Source organism: Cyanistes caeruleus, chromosome 18, assembly GCF_971803275.1.
Source record: "Cyanistes caeruleus chromosome 18, bCyaCae1.hap1.1, whole genome shotgun sequence".
In the NCBI taxonomy this organism is placed as follows: domain Eukaryota; kingdom Metazoa; phylum Chordata; class Aves; order Passeriformes; family Paridae; genus Cyanistes; species Cyanistes caeruleus.
This window is the reverse complement of record NC_141718.1, coordinates 4,391,569-4,415,415: the sequence shown is the minus strand read 5'-3', so window position 1 is coordinate 4,415,415 and position 23,847 is coordinate 4,391,569. Positions and strand designations below refer to the sequence as shown.

Here is a 23,847-nt window from a genome sequence, read left to right as displayed (position 1 = left end):
CAATCCCATATTGCCACTTATATTTTGCAATGGTTGATTTCAAAGTCATCCTATGTAATGTTCTAAAAGCCTGATTACAAGCAGATTCTCAGGAATATAATCACAAAGAAATTACTTCTCCAGTGGTAAAATGATAGTACTTTGGAAGCACCTTGCTTCCATTTGGAATTGGTATTTATCCCTAAGAACCTAGCTCATCAGCTGTCCTGGTAAAGCATTCAAGCAGTTGTTTATTATCACAGATGTGGAATAATGCAACAAATGGATATTCTTGTGAACTTTTTTGGCAAATATAAAGGGTAACAAAATCAGTTCTTCACTGGTGAATGTGAATCAAAAGGAATTGTTTATTCTACAGCAAGATTTGTCACTTCGAGCACTCAGTCTCAATACCAATACCCTCACTGACCAGCAATATGGACTGGAATATGGTGTTTTGTAACTAAGCCACAAGGAAAAATAAGTAACTTCCCAACTACACAGACCAGGAACAGCTCAAAGCAAACAGCAGCACAATGTTACACTTCCATCTAATCCCCCTTTACAGATGCACCAAGGGAAACACAGGCTGTGTTCAGATTCCAGGGAAACAGGGAATTAACTGTGACTCCCGTGGCTCTTTCCTGACCCCTCGTGTCTGTCCACCTCACACAGCTCGGATGTGTCTCCAGCAGAGGGGAGTGTTGGAACGCGCTGACGGAACTGCGACTCCGCACCTAAAATCTGTCTTTTCTCCAAAGAAAACAAAGGCACAACCTTGGCGCAGAAGAAATGGTTTGGTTTTACATAATGCTCTGCAGTACCTCCGTGGGGCTTTGGAAAACATCAGTGTGGTGAGTTTTCCCCCTCCCAAATGCAAGCCAAAGCCCCTTCTGTGCACTCACACTTTACACCCAGGAGGACCAGGCTGCCCTTGGGCTCCCATGGCACTGCACAACAAACACACCCCGAGGTGTTCCCATCCAAAGCAACACAAAGGAGCAAAGCACTCCAATCCTACTGAATTCCACACAGCTGAGTTCTCTCTTTTCAGAGAGCTGAGTCTCCCTTCCCCACCTTCCCTTCCTGTCTCAGGCTACACTTGGTGAAGCTGAAGGTGTAACCTCCCAATCAACGAGGAAGTTGGAGAACAACAGCTGTATTTACCTGAGTACAGCACCTGAACAGTTCAGTTATCCCAGCACTATTTCCAACAGCCCTTCTGTCCACATTTCCTACCTGGCCAGCACCACCTTTATATATTTGCACCATAAGCTGATGGTACATTACTTTTAGGGGTTGGATAAATGCCTATTCTGTCAATAACCCAAATCCCCTAAGATGAACCATGCTAAGAATGGGAAAGAAAAAGGGCCATGAGTCCTTCCAGATCCTTTACTTTCCTCAGAAAATTTTGATTATTTCATTTATTGTACATCTTTTGGAACATCCAGACCTTTGTTTTCTATTTCAGAACAACAGCTGGATGCTATTTCACAACATAAAATTTCTCAGAGGGCTAAAGTCAGGTCATCCTTCTGCAACTGAGGAGAACACCACCCAACAACTTCAAGCAGGAATTCACCCCAACAGTTTGTATGTTAGAGACAAATCAAACCACCCAAAACCACCCAGCTGTGATCCCTCACAGAAACACTCCTCTGTGTGTTGCCGACAGAAAGAAAATTAAACCCATCATTTCTCAGGCTGGGACAGCTCTATTTGTCTGCACAAGCGGAGAAAACAACAAATACCATAATGCTCTAGAGCCATCTTGAGTTCAGGACGAAAATTCTTCACTCAGAAAGCAAACTGAACAAGCTGCAAGGCTGAGACTTCGTGTTGGAAGCTTTGGCAGGGAACGGTGGGGTGGGATCCCAGGGAGAGGCAACCTTGCCAGTTCAACCCCCCAGCAAACGCTTTCCTGCTTGGCAGACACATCCTTCTACCACAGCCCTTTGCAAAGAGGAAAACAGAGCTGCAGCTCCCTGATCCCACCCCAAACCCCTCCTCCTGGGTCACGTACCATCCCAAAATCTGCTCTTCTCTCCTTGTAGAAACTGTGGTGGCTCCTCTGTGTAGACACTGAGGAAAAGTCTGTTCCCTCTGTTTTGTCTGAGCTCTGCTTGCTCCACTCTTTCCTGGGAGCCTGAAAAATACAGTTATAATGTAATTAAATATACATGCACATGCATATATACATATTTTATATATATACATATATACATACATACACATATATAAAAATGCCTTCTGGAAAAAAAAACCCACCAGAGGAAACTCAAAACTGAAAACACAAAATGGAAAAACACACGATAGCCATGAACATCCTACACTTTAATCACAGAATTATAGGACCATTAAGGTCTTTTCCAATCAAATCCAATCTCTGGATTTCATTCACGTGTCACTGTGTGAAGTGAATCTCTTGCCTCTCACCAAAGTCAGGAAAGCAGTGGAGTTTCACAGACAAAAATAAAGGCCATTCACCCAGTAAAAATAAAAAGAACCTTTTGCTTCCTTCAGACAAAAAACAAGAGAGGTCCAAAAAGATCACTGCTGACACCTTGTAAAATAAACCCTAATTACTTCTTTCCAAGTAAATCTAAAATTGCAGAGTTAACAATTCAACTTCCCAAGTTTACAGCATTACAAAAATAATAAGCACACTTTTTAAAGCTTCTTCAAGCTCTCCACAGAAACATCAATAAGTATTTCTAGACTTGAAGCAAAAATGAGGTCATCTAGTGCAACAGTCATTGCTCAAGAGAACCCAAAATGAAATGAACTCCAGTGAAAAGTATGGATCTGCTGCCTTGCTGTGGAGTGCTGAAAAGTGCCCCAAGGACACAATAAAATCCTTAACAAAAAAAAGTTCAGTACAGTTACATGAAACACTTGGCTACCATTTGAAAATACCTTTTTATCTTCATGGAAGAATGGTTCTGACTGAGCCGACACCTTGTGTTTCCACGAGTTATCCACACTTTCCAAGGGGAAGCTTGGCCTAGATCGATGCAGGTCCTTCCTTGCCCTCACCTCCTGCATGAGGGGCAGGCTGTCCCTTCCTTGGCGGCATTTTTCCGAGTAGGATCGCCTGAGATCCGCGGGGACGGTCCCAAACCCAGACATGCAACTCTTCCAATCAGCCTTGCTTCTGAAAGAGTCGCCCTCCCACATTTTATTTGCGCTGTCTTTGCTTCTCAGCGTGGAGCTCCTCACTATGTTTTTGCTCCAGTCACTCTCTGGAGACACCTCCAGGAACTGTTCTTTTGTCACCAACTTCTTCTGCAAGGGCCCACCATCAGCCTTTAGGGACAACCTGGAGGCCTGATTGACTTCCAGCCTCTGCTCTGCACTCACTACACTGATGGGCTGTACCTTTTCAATTACAAATTTTGCACCCTGATTTCTAGAGGTCAAGTTCACTTCCTCATCCTCATCAACAATGAAAGTTTTCTTCCTAGCAAATTCCACAGGTGAATTTACAAACTTCTCTGGAAAAATGCTGCTGGGGTTTCCCCAGTAAGGAGGGCTGACCTTTCTGTCTTTGGACTTCTGCTTATCAAATTCAGGGCTCCGTAATTCCAGTTTGTCTTTGCTCTTTTCATTTAGGATTAGCTTCTCAGGCCTGGGCTGCTCTTCTGCACGTTCACTGGGCTTGTTATTAACTGAATAGTGGTCTGATCCACTCTTCCACTCATTCCAGCTGTAGGTAAGAGTCATTCTATCCGACACATTTCTTCTGTTCTTTGATTTCTCCCTACTCAGTGAGCCAAGATCTTCAAAGACCTTCTCTTGAACTTTACCGGCCTTTGCTGATTCTTCTTTATATTCTGCCATAAGCGCATCAATATCGAGAATTTGGGACCTGTACCCATCCTCAGCCTTCCTTCCAGGCAAATCAGAATTATTGTCACTCCTTTTCTGGGGGCCCAGCTCGCTGTCCTTACGCACCTGCGCGGAACGCGGTGGGGACCGGGGTTCATGGTAAGAGGAGACTTTCTTTCTGCCACTCTTGAGATCAGCTTGAGCTGTATTTTCCAGATCATGTTTTAACAGGAAAGCATCAACATCTATAATTTTCTCTTTACAATGATCCAGACCTTTTTCGTGATGCTGTTGGTTATCTTTCTTAGACAGAGGAAAATTACCAAATGCAACACTTTTGGAGAAAACGGCATCTTTTTCATCTTCTTTGACCCAATCCTTGCTAACATGCACTTCCCATGAGTCTTCTCTACAAGTTGAACTTGTCACATTTTTATTTGGTTGCTGCAATAAAGGTTTGGACCTTCCAGGAAAAACAGGGTCCAGATTAATTGCTGCTCCCTCGCTTGAACCAGAAATTGTATTAATTTCACTTGCACTGGGAGCACCAACAAAGCTTTTCTCTTTTTTGATACCAGGAACCTGATAAGTCACTGCAAAATAAGTTGCTTTTGGCTCAAAGACAGAACTCTGATGTTTCATGTAATCATCAGGACTGCCAAGAACAGCTTGGTTTGCCTCACTCCCTTCTACCCCATCTTTAATTTTTTTGCTTCTCTTTTTAAGTGAATTCTCATTCAATTGCAATGAATCGGTCCGGCTCAGCTTCTTGATATTTTCGGGAGTGAGCCACACAACTTCTTCCACCTTGAGTGACTCCTGAGGCAAGGTCCTTCTCCTCCACCTTTCAGAAATCTTCAAGTCAGAAACACTGCTTTTGCTTCTCCTGACTTTCTCTTCTGGATCTGCTCCTCGGAGTTTCTCACTGTTTTCAGGAGCTGTACAAGCCAAGCTGAAGTCTCGCTCTTTACAATTTAAGTCCAGACTTCTCCTCAACCCAGAGACTCCAGATTCCTCTTTAGTAACATTCAGTCCTTTTGTATCAGGTGGGTGGCTACTAGAAGATTTAAAGTATTGCCCACTTGTAAGCACCGAAGCCTGAGCCCCGTGTTTATTGACACTCGTGGAAATCACTTCACGATCCAAGTTGGTCCGGAATTCATGGATGTCTGTCCCACCTGCCCTGAAACTCCTTTTCTCCAAAGAGCATTTCACAACATTAATCCTCTCTGACTTATCTACAGAAGAGACTTCACCCTTTTCACCCTTAATTTCATCATGGAGCTTGTTGGCTTTTTCACTCATTCCCAAACCTTTACTTTTGTTTGTGGAATAAGGTGTTTTCTCAGCTATGAACAGTGGCTCAGGATGGGTTTTATCAGAGTCTCTTTTCTCTTCAGGTAAAGTGCATTCACTGGAGACAAAACCAGCAGGTTCTCTCAACACAGCCTTGCTTGTGAGAACTTTTGCCTCTCTGGCTTCTGAAGTAACAACATTATCTTCTTTCAAGTAAAGAGTGTGACTACTTGCCTTAACCGGCTGCCCTGTGGGTACAACATCCTCATCAGTTTTATTCTCTTTCACTGATGATTTTCTAGCTCTGAGTGTCATGGCCTTTTTCTCAGGAGCCATTGTGATTGCTTCACTAAGAGCCCTCTCACCACATGTCTGAAAGATTTCATACCTGGGCTCTATTCTTTGGTAAATTTGAGAATTTTCTGTATTTTTGGGAGCGGGTTTTTCACTTTTCTCAACCAAAGATTTTTCTAAGACAATTCCCACATTCATTTTCTTGTCTTCACTTGAACAAGCTGGTTTTGGACTTTTCTCTACATGTGCTGGATGTTTTGATGGATCAGTCTGCTTGTGATGCTCCTTTGCAGTAGTGGTTTCCTCCCCTTCTCCCATCCATGAGCGTCTGCTGTGCCCCAAAACCACCAGGTCCTGCTTTGCCTCAGGCTCCTGGTTCCTTTTTGCTGCAGGATCAGCCCCAGAATGCTCAGCAACAACACTGTGCTTCTGAACATTGTGCTCAAACAGGGTGGCACGGACAGTTTTAATGAAGGGCTTTTCCAGAAGTGCTGGGTTTAATTTCTTTTCAAAGTTGCTTGTGAATGAGACAGAACTCTCACTCTGCTGTGAGAAATGCTGACCATCTCCCAGGAAGCTTCCTTTCCTCTCCAGCTGATCAGGTTTATTGGTTATCTTTAAAACCTGCCGGGATTTCCAAGACTTCCCAGGAGAAAATGCCTCGTTGAAATCTGTGCCATGGGAGAGCTTCAGCTCCTTGCCCTGAAACAACAAAATCCAAGTTATCTGAGTTTATTTAAAAAAATGTGTAATAAAGTTTATTTAAAACTTACTTGCACCTACTTTGTACAACAGATCCTGTACACAAACTCCACTGAGACCAAGGCAACCCTAAGGGAATGTGTAGTTCCAGCTCCTGAATCTTGATTTTAACAGAAATATCTCCCTAATAATCAGTTACATGGTCAAACTGCAAGGAACATGATATGAGTAAATATCACAGCTGGAGCTGCTCAGCTATGACAAATGTTAAGCTGAGCCAAAGGAAAAAAGGAAAGATGGAAATTAATATTTATTACTAATGCTTCACTATTATCTACTCACACAAAATACAGGCAGCATTCTAAAAGAAGGTATTTTTAATAGCACTTGCTGAACAAGCACAACATGCAAATAATAAAGGCAATCAAAGAATACTAGGGGTCTTACTGGAATTCAATCTTTTATGCAAGTTTTAAAATTTAAAACTCAGAGTTGACTTAAGATTGTCTTTTAAAAAGCTAAAGAACATCAGGAAATTAACACTAAAGGTATTTATAAATAAAGATTTGTAAGTCTGAGCTTTATTCTTCAAAGAATTTCTTTAATCCTACTTTATTGTCAGATTCTGAAAACAGCACTTCCATTAATGAAAGGTGTTTGTTTTTTTAAACAAATTTCTCTCCTTGAAAATAACACTGAACTACAGAAACTTTGCACCTGTAGCTTTTCCTTACCACATATTCCTATCTTGGACAGGAAAAAAGCCACGAGAACTCACTACAAACACCCTTAAACTACATTAAATCTCCTCTACTAAGAACTGTCACCAGAGAAGTTCTGTTTTGCAACACTGAAGTGTTGCTTAGAAACAGAGAGAGCCCAAAGCTTCCACAGCAAATCATCATTTTCCCTGGAACACTTTGTTGTCTAAACTGCCCAGGTAAATGTTGCTGAGGAGACTGACAAGGTCCAGGCTGGGATTTACCAGGAGCTGGGACGTGGTTGCAGGAAAGCACAATCCTAATTCTCTGCTTGGAGAAAATAAAGAATAATCACTGCACAAACCCACCACAGTCAGAGGCAATTCACTGGGGTTTCATGCACCAGAAATCCCTTAAAAACTTTACACAAAATATTCTTCCCTCTCTACCACTCCTACCCTGAACAGCATGTACACCAAGCTTGACAAACTCAGCAGACACAACACTCCTGAACATTTCTCTTCACATCCTAAAGACAAACTCACACCAGTAAATCCACAGGGATTGTGGCAGCCCTGATATTCTCCACACCCATTTAAATGTCACTGATTGATAAAGCTACACACAACAGGACCTTCTCCTTGCAGAGCCAGCTGGAGCCCACCACTTCCTTACTTTTGGATTTTCCTGCAGGTCGTGGATCGAGTCAGCTCCAGCCTCCCCAGGTTTCTCAGGCTTTGCTTCACCACCTGAGGTTGGACTTGAAAACCTAAAACGAAAGGACTGGTGTTACTTCTTTAGTCCAGCTGGTCAGTGAGCAGAGTCACTTCCTACCAAAGCAGGCTGGTAGAAATTATCCATCAAATTACATTTCCTGAAGGAGAAACATCACTATTTCATAGTAAATGGCTGTATTTGGGGTTAAATTGTATCTAGGTTTCCAAATTTCAAAAAAAATGTTAATTATGCATCTTATTTGATAATAGAAAATTTAGAGGTGCACAACAAGCTATAATATCTCTCACTGACAGTTACATTTACGTGCAAAGGTCACAATATTGACAGCTTTATTATTTTTTCCAGAATATATTTAGTTTTCTCCTTTTTGGATTAAAAAAAGGCAGGAAAGACGCTTAAGAATAATAGTAAAAAAAAATAAAAATCACATTAAGTGGAAACAAAATGATCAAGCTTTTTTTACTGGACTGAGAGCAAGATCTGCTGAACAACATGAAGCCAAGAGGATTAGACAGAATTTCTCTGTAACCTACATCTTGGTTAAGTCTGCAGAGAGTGGCCGCGACTGCAGTGACCGGCGCAGATTTCCTCCCTTAACGTCAGGATTTTCTGTTGTCAGCTCCTTGATCCTCTGCTGGATGGTCACACACCTGCTTTCCTTCTCAGCAGCTGCTGGGTGAAGCTCTGTATCTGCTGTGGCACTGGGATTTTCTGAAGTAAATAAGCTAATGTGTTTTTTAACGCTACCTCTTAAGATATTGTTCTCTTTTTCTGAGGAGGCTGCAGGATTTTCACTGCCCAGGAACATGTACGTTTCCTTCTGATCTGGTCTTTTCCCTCCTTTATTAGTTCTGCTTTCACTGGTTGTTTCAGGGCTTCTTTCAGGACCATGCAAGTTAATAATTATTTCTGGTTTTGCCTCAATTTGTTCACTTTTAGATTTAAGTTTCGTTTCCCAGGTGTATTTCCCATTATTTAAGATCCCAATGTCCTGACTACTGCATTTCAGGTTTGTTTTAGAAGAACTGCTTTTATTAAATTCAGTTTCTTCATGTTTTGGCCCCGTTTCAGACTGATCATGACTACTCACATCAGTAAAAGCAATTGTGGATACATTCTCCTTGCTTTCGTGGGATGAACCAGCCTTCTTGCAAGAAGAAAGATCTTTATGTTCAAACTTAGCTGTCAGGTCCATGGACAAAGGCCTTGGTTTCCTCACCCCAGATTTCTCTGTAGGAGATTTTTCCTCAGAAGCCTCCACAGCGTGATGCTTTTGATCTCGTAATGACTCCAGAAAAATAGCAGACACTGGTCTATGCTTTGCCCTTTGCTGGACATCAACAGAGAAATCAACTTTATTGCTGAGATTATTTACATCATTACTGTTTTTCTCCCCTGGATGAACTTCACGAGCATCTTTCTTTTCACCGGTTTTGAGGGAGTTCCAGGAGTCCGGTCTGAGACTGGAGGAAAACGACATCTGCCTGTGGAGAGACCCATCAGGATTCCTGGGTGTCTCTGCTGGTTTCACAGAGCCCTGGAGGTCCTTGGTTTGCAGAGCAGTAAATCCCCTGCGCTCCTGAGCCCTTTTCTCCTGGGCCAGGCTGACCTTGGCCTGCTCGGGGCCCGCTGGCTCAAACAGAATGACCGTGTTGGCACTGGGCCCTGTGTAGAAAGTCACATTTGTCACCATGTCGCTGTCAGCCTGATTTTCTGTGTCAATGGCTTTCTGATCCACTAAGGGAGGGACATTCCCACCCAACACCTTCACAGAGGATGTTTCCTCGGTGGACTTTCTCACCATGCTGCTGGATCTGAATGCTGGGACAGGCGGTTTGACGTTTGCAAAAGTATCTGAGGATTTCTCTTTACAAAAAGGCTTTGGGAAAAGTCTCGGCCTTGATCCCAGCGAGGGCATCGTTGCAGATCTCAAGGAATTCCCAAATTTCTTGTTCTCTTCAAGAGTCAGTGATGCTGAGGCTTCCTTTGCCTTGTTGCTGGCATCTGAAAGCACACTGACATACACACGCTGTGCCTTCTCCTCAGCCCTGAGCTCTGCTAGGTCAGGGACAGCCGTCAAAGACGCCAAAGTAGAATTAATTTCCACTCTTGTTGCCATAGCTGGAATTACACATTCAACAGAACTGAAAAGCTCCAGCAAGGAAAAAGAATCTGAAAAAAAAAAAAAGATAAAAATGCAAGTATTGATGTAGAGTCAGCATGAACATCAAATAACATCATTCTCACATAAATTCACAAGGAAGCAAACTCAGATTAAGGTGCCTTTCAGATATGCTGATCCCAGAGTTTATAGCACTATGAAAGACATAGTGTTCCCTCTCTAAAAAACAACAAGAAACACCATTATTTACTGACTTGGTCCAATAACTAAATACAATGGAAATAAACATATCCTACAAATTTCCAAGCTCCCACTTACCATAATTTGCTGTTGCAACCAATCCATAGGGCCTGAATCCTTCCTCATAGCGACAAGAGCTTGGTCACCAAGGGCACATTTAAGGACAGGGAATGTGATCACTATAGAGACACTGCCCAGACCTCACCTGCAAATAAACAAAATATTCTGACTCAGGTGTGGCACATACCCAGACCTACACAGGCAATGCCAGGTGAGACAAAAATTCAGAGCATTCAAAGGAGAAAAAGCAGGTTTCCAAGCAAAAGTGACCTCATGTAACTGTAAAAAGCAGAAGAATGTTTATTTTTCAAACAGCCATTAAAGAATCAACAAGAAATTACCACTTAAAGGTGTAACTGAAAGGTGAAGGGGGAATAACTTGGACTGCACAACAGACACACCAAATCTGAACAGTTAAAACCACATTTAGGTAAGACTGTTTGCGTATTCAAGTGCTGCCAATCACTGGTTAAACACAGAGCTCTGCATTACTGTAATCTCAATTACTGTAATTTACTTTCTATTGTAAAGCTCTTTTCTGGGGCAGCAGTCTGTGAAGTGCTACCTGAGCAGCTGACCTGTAACGGCTGATTTTCCATCAAAATGGGACTTTTACCATGACAAAGCAGTTTTGTATCTGCTAGCAAAGGTAGGAGAAGAGCTTTGGCTTTAATTATATTCTTACTGCAGAGAAGTGGGAAAACCAGAAGTAATTAGAATTTCAGCTACAAGAAGTAACCTGAATTTTTCCTAACAGAAGTATATTTAAACTCGTAGCAGATGCAGGCAGCTATGTAAGGTTAGATTATTTTTTCCTCCAAAAGCTGTCATTCTAAAAGCTCTTCACTTCTAGAAAACTCACACTGTACTTCATAACCAGAGGCCCAAATTTGTGTTGCCACCCTCTTTTCTCTTTTGGGCAGCCTTTGAAGGGGCAATTTTTGAACTCCTCTCACTGGACCCTATATTGGTGTGAATTTACCATGCAAATAAACTTATTTGTAGATTCTGTGGAATATGGAGCTTCCTGCTTGTGATTATTAAAAAAAAAACCAACCAGGATCTTGCCTTCCTGAGTCTGCAGTCTGGAGAAGTGGTTATTTCACCTTCAGCTTCCCTTGACCAGACTTAGCCCACACTGGCACCGAAATTGCAGGGATTTATTTTTGTCCCCGCTTGTGCTCCCTCTCTCAGGCAGGAGAATGAACTCCACTCACCTTGTCTGTTCCCTTTCATCTTCCAATCCACTTGGAGTTCTGTCTCAACCACTTATCCCTGATGCCACTCCCCCCCTCCCAAGTCCACGACCTCCTCTTTCCAAAATAGCCACTAACCCAATCAGCTTATCCACATCAATCTGCCCCTTCCACCATCATCACACAGATCTCCATGAAATCTTCCTCCCTCTCCCACTCCTCCTCTAAGAAACACCATCAAAATCCGATTAAAATGCTCTCACATTCCAAGGATGCAAAGGTTTGGGAGGTGCTCTAAAAGGAAACTTGCTGGAATGAGGCTGATGCTCACAGGCAACATTGCAAAGGGAAAAATTCAGCTGTGAAAACAGCATCGGTCTTGCAGTAGCTGAGAATAAATTCTCTCCTATCATTCTGTAGCTGCTGTTTCTCTGGAAGAGAGGAAGGGGGCACAGAGCTTCTTAAATGGACTAAAACTTGATCCTCAATGGAACGCAGGGCAGTGAATTCACAATGTGGGACCTAATCCCTGGTAACAGAACACAATTTGCTTCTCCAGCCAATATTCCTAACACTAAATTTACACCTTCCTTACTTTCATTACACTCCAGCTTTACAGGACCCCGTTTTCCCCTACAAAAACTACCAAGTCAGTTTTTGTGTTCTAAATTCAGCTGCCCTACAACAGATAAGTGGCTCCAAACAGACAAGTATTTGAAAAAGAACAAAATATTTAGGAGAAAAAAATAATCACCCAACTTTGAAAATGATAAAGCTCCTTGATACAAGTATTCTTGATGAAGAGAAATCTTGTTATCAATGCCAAGTGTAATATACACTAGACACTGTGTCTCAGTTTTGAAACACATATCTTGGTTTAGATAAACCTGTTTCTTAACAAAATATCTTCAGTCCAGTTGTCAACATCCAAAATTTGGGGCAATTTATAAAAATCGACTGTAAATTGAACTGCAGGAGGATTTCAGATGCTATTAATATTTAGTAATACTACTGTAATCGTACTACTACAGTTGTAAATCCCTCACCATCAGCTACATCATGTTATTCCTTCCCTGACCTCCTCTGCCCAGGGACAGTCAGCCGAGCTGCCTGTGCTGCCCCTGCATGTCCCCATCCCATGTGGCAGAGAGCCTCAAAGCCACCCTGTCCCCATTTCTGGCCACCCTGTCCCCATTTCTGGCCACCCAGTCCCCATTTCTGGCCACCCAGTCCCCATTTCTGGCCACCCAGTCCCCATTTCTGGCCACCCTGACCCCATTTCTGGCCACCCTGACCCCATTTCTGGCCACTGTTTCTCTCATGCCTCCCAAGCAGTGCCCAGACTCCCCTCAGCTGTGGCAGGCACATTCTGCAAACAAATGCAATTATAAATGGCACTGAAGTGTCTCTTGAAATCCCTCCTGTTTTCATCAGAAAAGGCTGGCACATGAAGGCCTGGCTCTTCCCTGCTGCTCCTCCTCCTCAGCTTCCAAACACCTGCGACTTTTTTTCCCTGGGCCAAGCTGAGCCACCACAGGGCGTCACAGAGATGCACAAACACCGTTCCAGGCCCCTTCAAATCTTAATGTCCTCAGGTGCTGCCTGCATTTTTAATTAAAGATCTATCATTACAAAGATTGCCAGCGTTGCTCGTAAGAAATCAAAATGGATTATTCACTTCACAGGGTTATTTTTGCAGAAAATCATTCGGGAAGGACTTCACCCCAAACACGCCCTCGCTTTGGCACTTGCCCACCCACCACACACACAACTATTATTTACATCACTGCTAATTCCTTTAAGCCTATTAAGGCAACAGCAACAGCCTGCAGATAATTTTTCCACCGTGAATCACGTGATTATTGCCAACTTCCTTGCTCAGAAACAAGAATGTTTTAAATGACACAAAGCAAAACCATCTATAATCTGGCCCCGAACCTTGCAGCAGATAAACAAGTCCATCTGTCTTCTCGAAGGGTGGAAAGCATAAAAATTCCATGAAGAAAATCTTTCTGCTATTAAAAAACTCAAACAATGAAAAAACAAAACCAAACACATTTATGACACAGAGATCAAGCAGAAAGCCTGGCTCCAATAGCGAATATCCACTAAAAATACTCCATAGAAAATCACCTCATGAACATTTAGTTTTTCTTCTTTATATACAACTTTATCAGCAAATCTGCTTCCAGTATAAAAAAAAAAAATTACTCCCTTATTGTATATATATTCTATAGATACAGGAAGAAGTTTGTATAACAACATAAATTAGCAGCTCCTGAAAACATGGCTTTGTCCATGACTGGTTGGGACTGGATGATCTCTAAGGATTCTTCCAACCCAAAGCAGTCTGGGATTCCATAATTCTGTACATTCCCCTGGCCTGCAGCTCTTCCCTGGTCCAACAAGCCACAGGAGCTACTGGGAGCACATGACCATAAACCAAGATTTATTTCATCCCTCCTACAAAAGGTTGCTCCACTGTCTAAAATGATTCAGTATTTACAAATGTTTTTCTTCTCTCCTTTCTCCTTCCTGTCCTCACTGACCGAACACTGGGGTCATTCTGCAGCAATCCCTGTTGGTTCTCCCCAGAAATCCTCCTGCTGCTGCTTCCTGCACTTGGAGAGGTGCTGATGGGATTAAATCAGAATTAACAAAGCAGATCCTATCACTTACTGTGCACGTACGAGTGCTGACAAGAACATGACTTACTACAGCGCAACAAAAATAACACAAAGATAGGAAAAAAACCCTATTCTGATACTTTCATAATCAAGTAGATCATGAAACTAATTCAGTAAAAAGCAGGCTTTTTCTATTTTTGGGTTTAAGCCTGATTCACATTATTATTCATTGCAGTGGGATCCATCAGTTGTATTTAAGAGGACATTCAGGGTCTCTTAAAGGGAAAGATTATAAAAAATAATTTCATAACAGCTCTAATTTTTAATTTGCCAGGACAAGTTTAATCACTAAGTAAAAACAGCTAATGAAATGCATTTAAATTATCTTTTCCCAGATTCACAGTGAGAAACTCAGTTCTGCTTCTCAATAATGAAAACTAGAAGGCTGAGAATTAAAACTACATATTACGAATCTCACAAGCCAGACAGATCTGCAAAGCCCCACAGATCATTAATATTAAAATTCCAAAGTATTGCAAAATTCAAAATATCCTTCATCCATTTTCCATGTCCAAGTCACTTGGAAATCTCTAGCTCTTTTCTTTTACAAAAAGAACTAAGTGCTGTTCTTTTGGACATTACAGTCCAGTCCCAGCCCAAGGATGAAAGACTCCACTCTGACATTTCCTCCCACTGCAGAAAAGATTAGCATTTTGTTAAATAAAGTGTCCATCCTATAAATAGCAGCATTTACAAGCACTTGTAAATCTCTAATTGCTCCTGCCAGTACAATTGCATAACAATCATCACCTGCCAGAGCTTCACCCCCATGCAGCTGCACTCAAGAACTGCAATATTTTCAACCATCCTTTCCATTAAGTGCTGCCATCTCAGCACCACGGTGAGAACTTTACACCTTGTATTTTGACCTCCACTCTGTGAAGACTGGACAGTTAAAATGGTAAAAAGTTATAGAGCAGCAGTTTCAGTAATTCAAGCTGGCCCCACAGAGGCTGTAACATTTATTTATTAAAGCAAAAAACTGATATTAAATACACTGGCATGGTCAACGTGAATTTAAAACCACATTCCTGATGGAGCAGGACAATCACCTGAGACAGGGATTCAGGAAAACACCATGAGGGTGGGGAGGCACAGGGTGCCCAGAGAAGCTGTGGATGCTGCCCCTGGATCCATCAAAGTGTCCAAGGCCAGGCTGGACAGGGCTTGGAGCAACCTGGGATAGTGGAACGTGTCCCTGTCCACAGCAAGGGTGGCACTGGATGAGCTTTAAGGTCCCTCCCAACACACACCAGCTTGGGATTCTGTGATTAATTTATGGTAGAATAGGATTCAACAGAAAAAATTTACTGTGTGTAACCAGGGAAGAATGAACCATGATGGCTGTGGGGCGCAGGGAGTCATCCTCCAAATTTCCTTGAATTTATGAGACAGATGTGTCTGGAGAGAATCATTTGGGTAAAAAATTATATGGAATAATCTGCTTCCACAGCTGTCAGTCCATTGCTATTTTCATAACAATGTCTGTGTGTCATATATAAAACATAACCCAACAGGATTCATGTACAAAAGGGGCAGATTGCTCCAGCTATTTCTACAAAACAGCTTCAGACTATCACACTTTAGACAGTTTGCGACCACAGATTTATTATTAAGTACCCATTTTTTGGGTATTAAGCTCCAAAAACTTCTGCCTTGGGTTTTGGGGACAATGACCACTGTTCTACAAACAATTCAGGCCAACTCCTTCTCCATCAAGATTAATTTTGTCCAAGCCAGGTCTTGGTTGGACATTTTCCTCTTTGTGCATCATGTTCTACTCAAGAGATCCCTCAAGAGCACAGGGACTGACAGAGCACGCTCGGCATTTCCTCTGACCTGCACAACTGCCTCATTACACCCCAATTTTCCACAATTTCCTTCTCCCCAACCCTCTCATTGACAGTTTCACAGGAAATTCTCTTCCCAGTTTCACAGAAGGCCTGATTTGTTTTGTAAGTCCCTTGAATCTCAGGTAGGAAAAATCCCAACCACAGGAAAATTACATTAAATATTGGTGAATCACCATTTTTTGGTACCAGAAACTGCATATCCTCACCCTCCTGTGTGAATCATCATTTACTTCCAGCATTCCACACAAGAGATTCCACCCAGCTCATTAGTGGGTGGGTATTTTCAGAAAGTCCAATTCTTCTGGCAGTTGAAATAGGGAATAAAAGCAAAATCCTGATTTCTGCCAGCTGAGGATGACATTCTGCAGAACAACATGAATTATGGGATGAGGCTGAAGTGAGGCTAAAAGTGTGTTTTTGCAGAAGGTGAATACTCCCAGCAGGCCTCAGAGTGCTGTACTGTTTGCTTCTCTCATCAAACCCTTGCTTTTGTGGTCAGCTTCAACTCCTGCTAATGTTCTTTTAGGTTTCATCCTTGCAAATGCTTTTAAACCACAAACAAGACCTGCAAATAACCTCCCCATGCAGTTCAGCAGGAAAAAAAGACATTCCAGAAACAACTGCATTGCGTGCCAGATAAAATATTAACGATCAGGTTTGGCTACAAGCAAGAAATACTGACTATGGAACTCGAAAAAGAAAAAGAAGTCAAATTAAGGCTCTTCCAGGAAGATGTTTGGTTGTTTCAGGGAGGACTTTATTTTCTCTGCAGCTCCCAAAGTCACGTCCTGGGCACAGCAGAGGGTGGGTACTTGAATTTGCAACTTGGCAAATTTCTCCTCAAACCTTTTCAGAATCATCATGAAACTTCCTGCTGGTTAATTGTAACAGGTCTTCTTGCTGAAGGAAGTTTAACTTCACTTTTAACTGTATTTAAAACAAATTTTGGCAAGAGTTAAGTTTTTCTGCACAGATTCTGAAAGAATGGATTAAATCCCTGACTCTCTTTTTCATATCTTATGCTACACATCCTGAATATGATGGAATTAATCAAAAGCTAATTTATTTATGTGTCCTTTGAGTGTATCATCTCCATGACCTTGCTTTAAAAAGGTGAAATTTGGCTCATTATAGTTTCAGAAATACATCAAACAGCTGCTGATCCCTCTGACCTCGAGCAGGCAGCGCTTTCCAAAGCCCCCAGAACTGAGGCAGGGCTGTGATTCTCCAGAGGCTCCAGCTTTGGCTGGGAATGCTCTCATTTGGCAGGTACACCATGGACACAGCTGAAGGAGTGCAAGGAGATGGATCAGCCAGCTGCAGCACAGACAGAAATATGGGATTGAAAAACAACTTTGGCATTCTTCCATTTGATACTCCCCTACACAATACCATGCTCGGTACCATGTTTCAGCAGTAAAAGGAGCTTAGAGACCACCCACACCTGGAAATATTTACTGTAACTGTGCATATTTCTCATCCTCTTGGCAACAAGAGAAGACAAAGGATAATTGTCTGATCTCAGAGCTGACAGGACATGGATATCACCGCTGGATTTTGTTTTATTCACTGCCTTCAGAGCCACTGCCTGCTGCAAACGCTTTAAAAGCAGCAATGATATAATTGGGACGGTTTCTTCTCAAAACAGCTACTTGGACACTGACATTGGAACTCCTTGATGAGCAAAGGTGCAGTTAAAACAGCCCTGCAGCACAGCACCTTGCTAAGCCTGGCAACCAGTGTGGGGACACCAAAGCCCATGAGAATCACAGGAGGTGCAGCCCCCCGTGGCAGACGGGGCTTGGCTGACCTGCTGAGGAATTCAAGTCAAAGGATCGAGTGAAGCAGATCTGTAGGCTTTGGTTTATTGAAAAAAGCCACCTACTTGTTATAAAAATAGGCAAGTGCCTCCACAGCGCTTTGAAGCCTTCAGAAATAAAGCTGACCCATGGCTCTGTGCCCCCGGGCAGGAATCAGGGGATGGATCTTTTTGCACAAACCCAGCCTCCGAAGGTCACTGTAACACAGAAATAGCATGAGGTGAGAAGACGTTTCCTGCTTGCCTTCATGCACAGCAGGTGCTTTTGTGTCAGAAGGACAAAGCCCCTAAGCTTCTGATCTGCCTCCTCAAATTCTAACAGGATTTTCAGTGCTGGAAAAGCATTTGTGGCCTGGCACAGTAAACCACCTTCAGAAAGTACAACCAGCTCAAGCTGTCCTGTGATTGACGTGGGGTCACCAGGACAAATTTATAAATACTGAGCCTTTATACTTTCATCTGAGTGCTGAGAAATTAATTAAGGTATTGCCATATGGAGAGGAAAAAAAGTGGTTTCATCCACATTTTCAGAAAACTTGAGGCTACTGGCCTTGAAGCATGACCTTGAACACAATGAGAGATCACTTCAACAGTTTAACCATCTGGAGAAAACCTGAACCCTTAAAACTGGAGGACAAAGGAAACAGAGAGATGGGATAGAAGACCAAAATCATGACATTAAAAATTATGTATGTGTATAAATAGCTGTGGTGACTAACGTGTATCCGAGGGCTAAGAATTAACATTCCTTTGCTTCTGCAAAAACAAGAAAGCAGGTTTACAGTGCATTATTTTTATACCTGTACTTTTCCTGACTGACACATTTGGAAGCTGCAGTCGCCAGCAAAGACTCATTCACAAAGAGCACGTGGCAGCTACTGATAAAACTCTCAGAGCAGAGATGCTGCAACAGATTATGCTGCTCCTAAGCTTTCACCTGGACAAAAGGAAATTGCACAAACACAGACTGGCTCAGGCTGGGACCACAGAGGGTCATCTGCTCCCATCTTCCTACTCAAGCTGGGTCATCCCAGAGCACATGGCACAATTCTGGAATAACTCCACTAAAGGAGACTCCACAACCTTTCTGGGTGATCTGGGGGAAACTGTCACTGCACATTCTTGATACGAATATTTATGTACCGCTTCAGCTCTCACAGCTCTGCCATCTGATGTCTTCTCTGATGGCTGGTTTGCCACTTGTGATCTTTAAAAATCATAGGCAAAAAGCTCTGTCTTCAACAGCTTTCAATTTGGCTGCTAATGACACATTTTCTGTCAAAACAGAGGCAATAGTGTGTCACAGCAATTTCTCCATCCAGCCCATCATTCCACCTTTCAGATATTTGATTAGTCACAGCACAAGCACGTAGTTGAGTTCAATCTACAAGCAAATACACTCAAGCCCAAAATACTCGTACCAGGCACTGCTCTAGAAATGAACTGCAGCTTCATGGGAGAACGACGCTGATAAACAAGGGGTTGGACAAGGTGGTTCCTAGGAACAGATTAATCTGTTCTGTGAACAGATGAACAATTTCAAAGCCTGCTCCTGAGCTGTAGCAACCTCTGCCCTGAAGATGAAGCCTGCAAAGCCACAGCACGGCGGTGCCGAGCTGGAGATAAGGAGATCTCCCTGGTACTGCTGCAAGAGACAAGCACTGTGACAAAAGACTGGCAGAGCTGGCATTAATAAACAACACAAACCCATCTCCCCAGCAGCACTTCCATCCCCAGCTCTACAGCAGCAATTCAAGTGCTTCACAGAAAAGATGACCCAACTTCGACTAGGAAAATAATTAACAGTATTAAACTGGATTAATTTTACTCCAGTTATGCTTTTCAGGATACCAATGGAGCCATTAAAACTCATTCAGATCAAATGGACATGACCCTCAGATTTACTATTTCCAATCCCATCTCATAAATAAGTGAAAAAAACATTGGACTAAGGGGAGATGAGTGGATTATTCTGAGTCAAATAAAATACTGCCATAAAAACCAAATACTTGGTGACATTTATCATTCCCTGAGCCAAAATCCCTTATGTCACCCTCTGCTCTACAACACACTGACATACTGAAACACGAATCTTTTTGCCTTTCAGGTTGATTCCCAGGGTTCCAACAGCTCTTTGATCTTTTCCTTGTGTACTGAACCTGGCATTAAGCCAGGTAGGATTCGGTGCTGCCTCCTGCCAGCCATCAATAAACTGCCCTGAGCTGCACACCCAGAACAAACCTGCTCTGTCAACAATGTCTGACGCTGTGCCAGAGGAGTTACTGCTGCTGCCTTGATGATAAGGCTCCTCTTTTTCCTTCGGTGGGCACAGCTGGCTTTTCACATATGCAGGAAATAGGGTTTTTTCCCTGCACCTGAATGCAAATGCCCACCTCAGAACCGCTGGTTGGGTGTTGCCAGCTTGTACAAGCGTTCCTTTGGTTGCCTGTGAGCATTGTTAGCAGCAATCCACAAAGCAGCTTCCTCTTCCCCCAAAGCCCCACGAATGGAACAGAGCACAGAGGGTCCTGTGTGGCTGTGAGGAACCAGAGCAGTGACACTGCACTTCTCCCTGTTCCTGAACAAAAGGATGTTTAAGCCAAGAACTCTGACAGCAACAAGCCTGCACATGTATTGTACACTACCTTGTTCTTCAGAAACACAATATTATTCAGCAAAATCAAGGCTTGTAATGAATTATTGATAACACGTACACTATCTGGAAGCTTTGTGAGTACTAAACAATCCTCTCCACCTCCCTACATGCTTGAGAAAGCACAGAAAGGGAAAAAATGCCTATTAATTGAAAGACAACAGTTCAGCCACTAAAAACATTAACATATTTATTGGGGAGGGGAGACGTGTGAAAGAAAAACCAACAGCTGAAGTGTGAAAAACCAGCTCTGAAATCCAAACGGTGACAGTGGGAAGCTGGGAGTACCTGGATGTGTACAAGCACTCGTGTGGAACATCCCCACATCCAGCAAAAGGACAGGGAGGCCCAGGGACCCCAGGGACTGCTCAATCCACACTCACAGCTTTGGCACAGAAGGGCATTCTTAACCACAAGTGAACCCTGGGGGCTTTTTAACTTTCTGGGAAGTTCTAAGCACAAAGAGCAGAGAGGCACTTTAAAACATCAAAATGAAGATACAAGAGTCACAAAAGGATTTGAAACTCATGGTCCAATATAGAGATCACCTACATTTTAAGGCAGGGTAATAATAAATAGCTGACACAGGCCTATTGTGCAGCTCACAAAAATTAGGAGGAATGAAAGATCACAGGTTTGTCCCCACCAGTTCATCCAGACCTGAGCACCTCAGCACGAGCACTCACTTGCCCATGAACAGACCAAAAAGCTTCCTTCAAATCATCCCCACCCAGCCACACACACACCACAACTACAGCAGCCCTGGCACCTGATCCCAGGATCTCAGGGCATATCCAAGGAAGGGATTTAGTAACCTGAGAATGATCTCACAGTGAATTTAGAAACACCCTTCTGAAGTTATTACAAAGAAGGATCCTCAGATTGAACTCTGACTCAAAACCAGGATCCCCACCTCTGTTCATGCCTGTCCCCACAGTGCCCCACAGGGAAACAAGACCCACTGATCCCTCTGTGATCACTGTTAACATCACTGGATGCCTCTGGAAGGCATGAGACATTCACCAGCCTCAAGAGGCACAGCAAGTCCTGCAGCTACTGAGAAATCTGCTGAGCCAACTCCCTTACTGACCTTTTTGTTACAGTTCTGTAAGTTCAAAGGCTGGCAGAAAGTTGTCATAAAAACAGAAAACTGGCACTGCATCCAGAATTTCTGCAGGAGGAATCCCACCTGAGCCAAGTCAGTTACAGAACAGGAGCCACGCCAATCCAAGAAACTGAATGTGAAGTGACGAAGTTGGAGAGGAAATTAAAGATCCACACGTCCCAACATCTTCCATGAGACAGCAGCAGGATGCTTCAGAAGTGACTTAGGCACAAAATCTAATTTTATTTTCTAGTAATCTGCAGCTTTGAGACTTGATGAGTCAACAGGAGACACCTGCTCAGTGAAGAGGATTGGGCAATTTTTTCATCTTGTTTCACCACGTATGAATCAATCTCCAAACCACAGACAAAAGGTCCGTGTGAACTACCGGACACAAACACTGCCCAGGAACTGCCCCAGTCAGCCTGATGAACTCTCCTCCCCAAAGTCATCAGGTTTTGAGAGCCAAACTGTTCAAAAATCAGGATTAACAAAAAGCAGACAGACAGAATGGAAGAGCTCTGCCTGACCAGACCTGCCCAGTGCTCAGGCAGTGTGTGGCCTGTTTGCTCTTCAGCAAAGTGATAAATGCCACCGATTCTGAAGTCTAATAAAAGCCAGTCCAACCTACTACAAACACTGTCTTTTGTTAAACAGTTGTAAACATTGGCTAAACAGTTATAAACAACCTTCTGATAATTATGTATTTTAAAATATACACTCCTGCCTTAACAAGTTTTTGACTCCAGCCTTCAGTCCAGATGTGAGCAGGAGCAGAGCCATTAGATCTGCGAGCAGCTCCAAGCCCAGGCTCTGGGAGCTCAGTTCAAGTCCAGCTTTCCAGGACTATTAGACAAGACATGCCAGAGAAGAGAGTACAATCACTTCTATAGACAAGGTGAGCAAAATGGAAAAAGCTTTTAACCTTAAAGTAACTATTTTCAGCATTTTTGAAGTGCAAATCTGGCAGAAAAGCTGTTAAATTAAAAAGAAAATTAACTCAATGGAATTGAAACAAGACTTTTGGAGGCAATCTGAAAAACATACTACCCTGCTCCCTACAGAGCCAAGTTTGTGAAAACACTATCTTAGCCAGCCATAAATCTACAGTACAAAAAACCTGGATTCCAGATTAATTGCCTTCTACATTGTGTGCAACAGTCCAATATCAACAAAGACAATGCTCTGTGTGCTCATTACTTTACACATATATCACACACAGCACAAACTTGAAGATTCTGCACGTGTTGGTGTGAAAGCAATACTAAAATACATTCCCAGAACTTAAGAACAAATAAGAGAGGAAAGGCTCAGTATTGTTCATCAGAGCTGTCAGTACCGGGGCCTAAGTTACACAGATGCTTCAGTAAAGTGTCTTTGGGAGAGGAAAATACGTATTTCATCTTAAGGCTTCAGCTCCTCCATCATCTCCTTTGATTTCCTCCTCATGCATGAGCACCAACATGACAGTGACACTATTCAAGTAAATATTTCACATGAAGAACAGATTCACACTGAGATCTAGAGACACATTTCCTGGGTGTGACTACAACACAGGCTACAAGAAAGCCTCTCCCTACCCAAAACTAACCCTCTGTGCTCCGAGCGCAGGGAAAAGGAATCTGCAAGCACTGCAGAAGCAAAAGGAAGCACAATTCCAATATGTTTAACGACTGAATTAGCATAATGCTCAGCAGGCAGAAAGCAGCCTCCCTGACCTTCTTGAAATGCTGACCTGTAACTATTGATGAGCGTTTCCGATGGGCGCTGTGATTCACCCACTTGAGGAAGGAGGCAAGGAAACATCACTGCCCTGTCAAGTGAGAGCAGGTCAGACACGTGGAATCCTCTCCAGCAGCCTCGCACATCCACTCAGGAATAGTGACTAAAACTGTACTTAGGAGAGTAACACAGACCTGAAGTTGTACTGGAAACTCTGCTGTAATCAGAGTGATTCATTTAATCTCTCCTTCGCAGACAGCAGCCACTGAGCTGCAGTGATTTAATTATTTTTTAAAATATTCATTCTGTGAAGAACATTAACTGAACATTATGATGACTTGTAAGAATTATGATACATAAATTCATACATACTTGGAAATACTACTTGGATAAATGAATATATCTATTATAGAAGAACAGAAGTGTTAGAAGGGACCTTAAAGCTCATCTCATTCCATCCCCTGCCATGGGCAGGGACACCTTCCACAAACCAGGTTGCTCCAAACCCTGTCCAACCTTGAACTTGAACACTTTCCAAGGATGGGGCAGCCACAGCTTCTCTTGGACATAACTGTTCCTGCTGCTCAAACATGCAAAAAAACCCACACAGCATCATGTTTACAGCAGGAACAGGATGGTATTTAGATAACTCTGCAGCCATCATGCTGCTGAAAACATTCTAGTGACAGACAACACTAATATTTGACATTCAATAGTGCCAATACAGTAAGACACTGTTTGACAACAATAACAACAGTGACATTTCTGTAAGGTCCCTCAGTTAGGGAGCGAGCCAGCCGTGCTGCTCAGATTCAGCAGAAAGGCCTGTTGTGCTCGTTTGGGTCAATG

General features: G+C 42.8%; 1 protein-coding gene across 11 annotated transcripts in view; it reads right to left on the bottom strand.

Moving 5' to 3' along the window:
• KIAA1671 (KIAA1671 ortholog) overlaps positions 1-23,847 on the bottom strand; it is a 65,119-nt gene that overhangs the window by 34,413 nt on the left and 6,859 nt on the right. For 3 of the 11 annotated variants that reach the window (XM_023937421.2, XM_023937428.2, XM_086856540.1), the window contains 6 exons: positions 17,585-17,716; positions 9,982-10,108; positions 8,075-9,713; positions 7,479-7,572; positions 2,899-6,102; positions 2,006-2,128 (listed from right to left, as the gene is read on the bottom strand). In XM_023937421.2, coding sequence (XP_023793189.2) covers positions 2,006-2,128; positions 2,899-6,102; positions 7,479-7,572; positions 8,075-9,660 — 5,007 coding nt within the window. In that variant the 5' untranslated portion in view covers positions 9,661-9,713; positions 9,982-10,108; positions 17,585-17,716. Of the gene's footprint in view, positions 1-2,005; positions 2,129-2,898; positions 6,103-7,478; positions 7,573-8,074; positions 9,714-9,981; positions 10,109-16,871; positions 17,017-17,584; positions 17,717-18,318; positions 23,090-23,847 lie in introns of those variants that run through there. The other 8 variants (XM_023937424.2, XM_086856547.1, XM_086856544.1 and 5 more) reach the window with 6 other exon arrangements.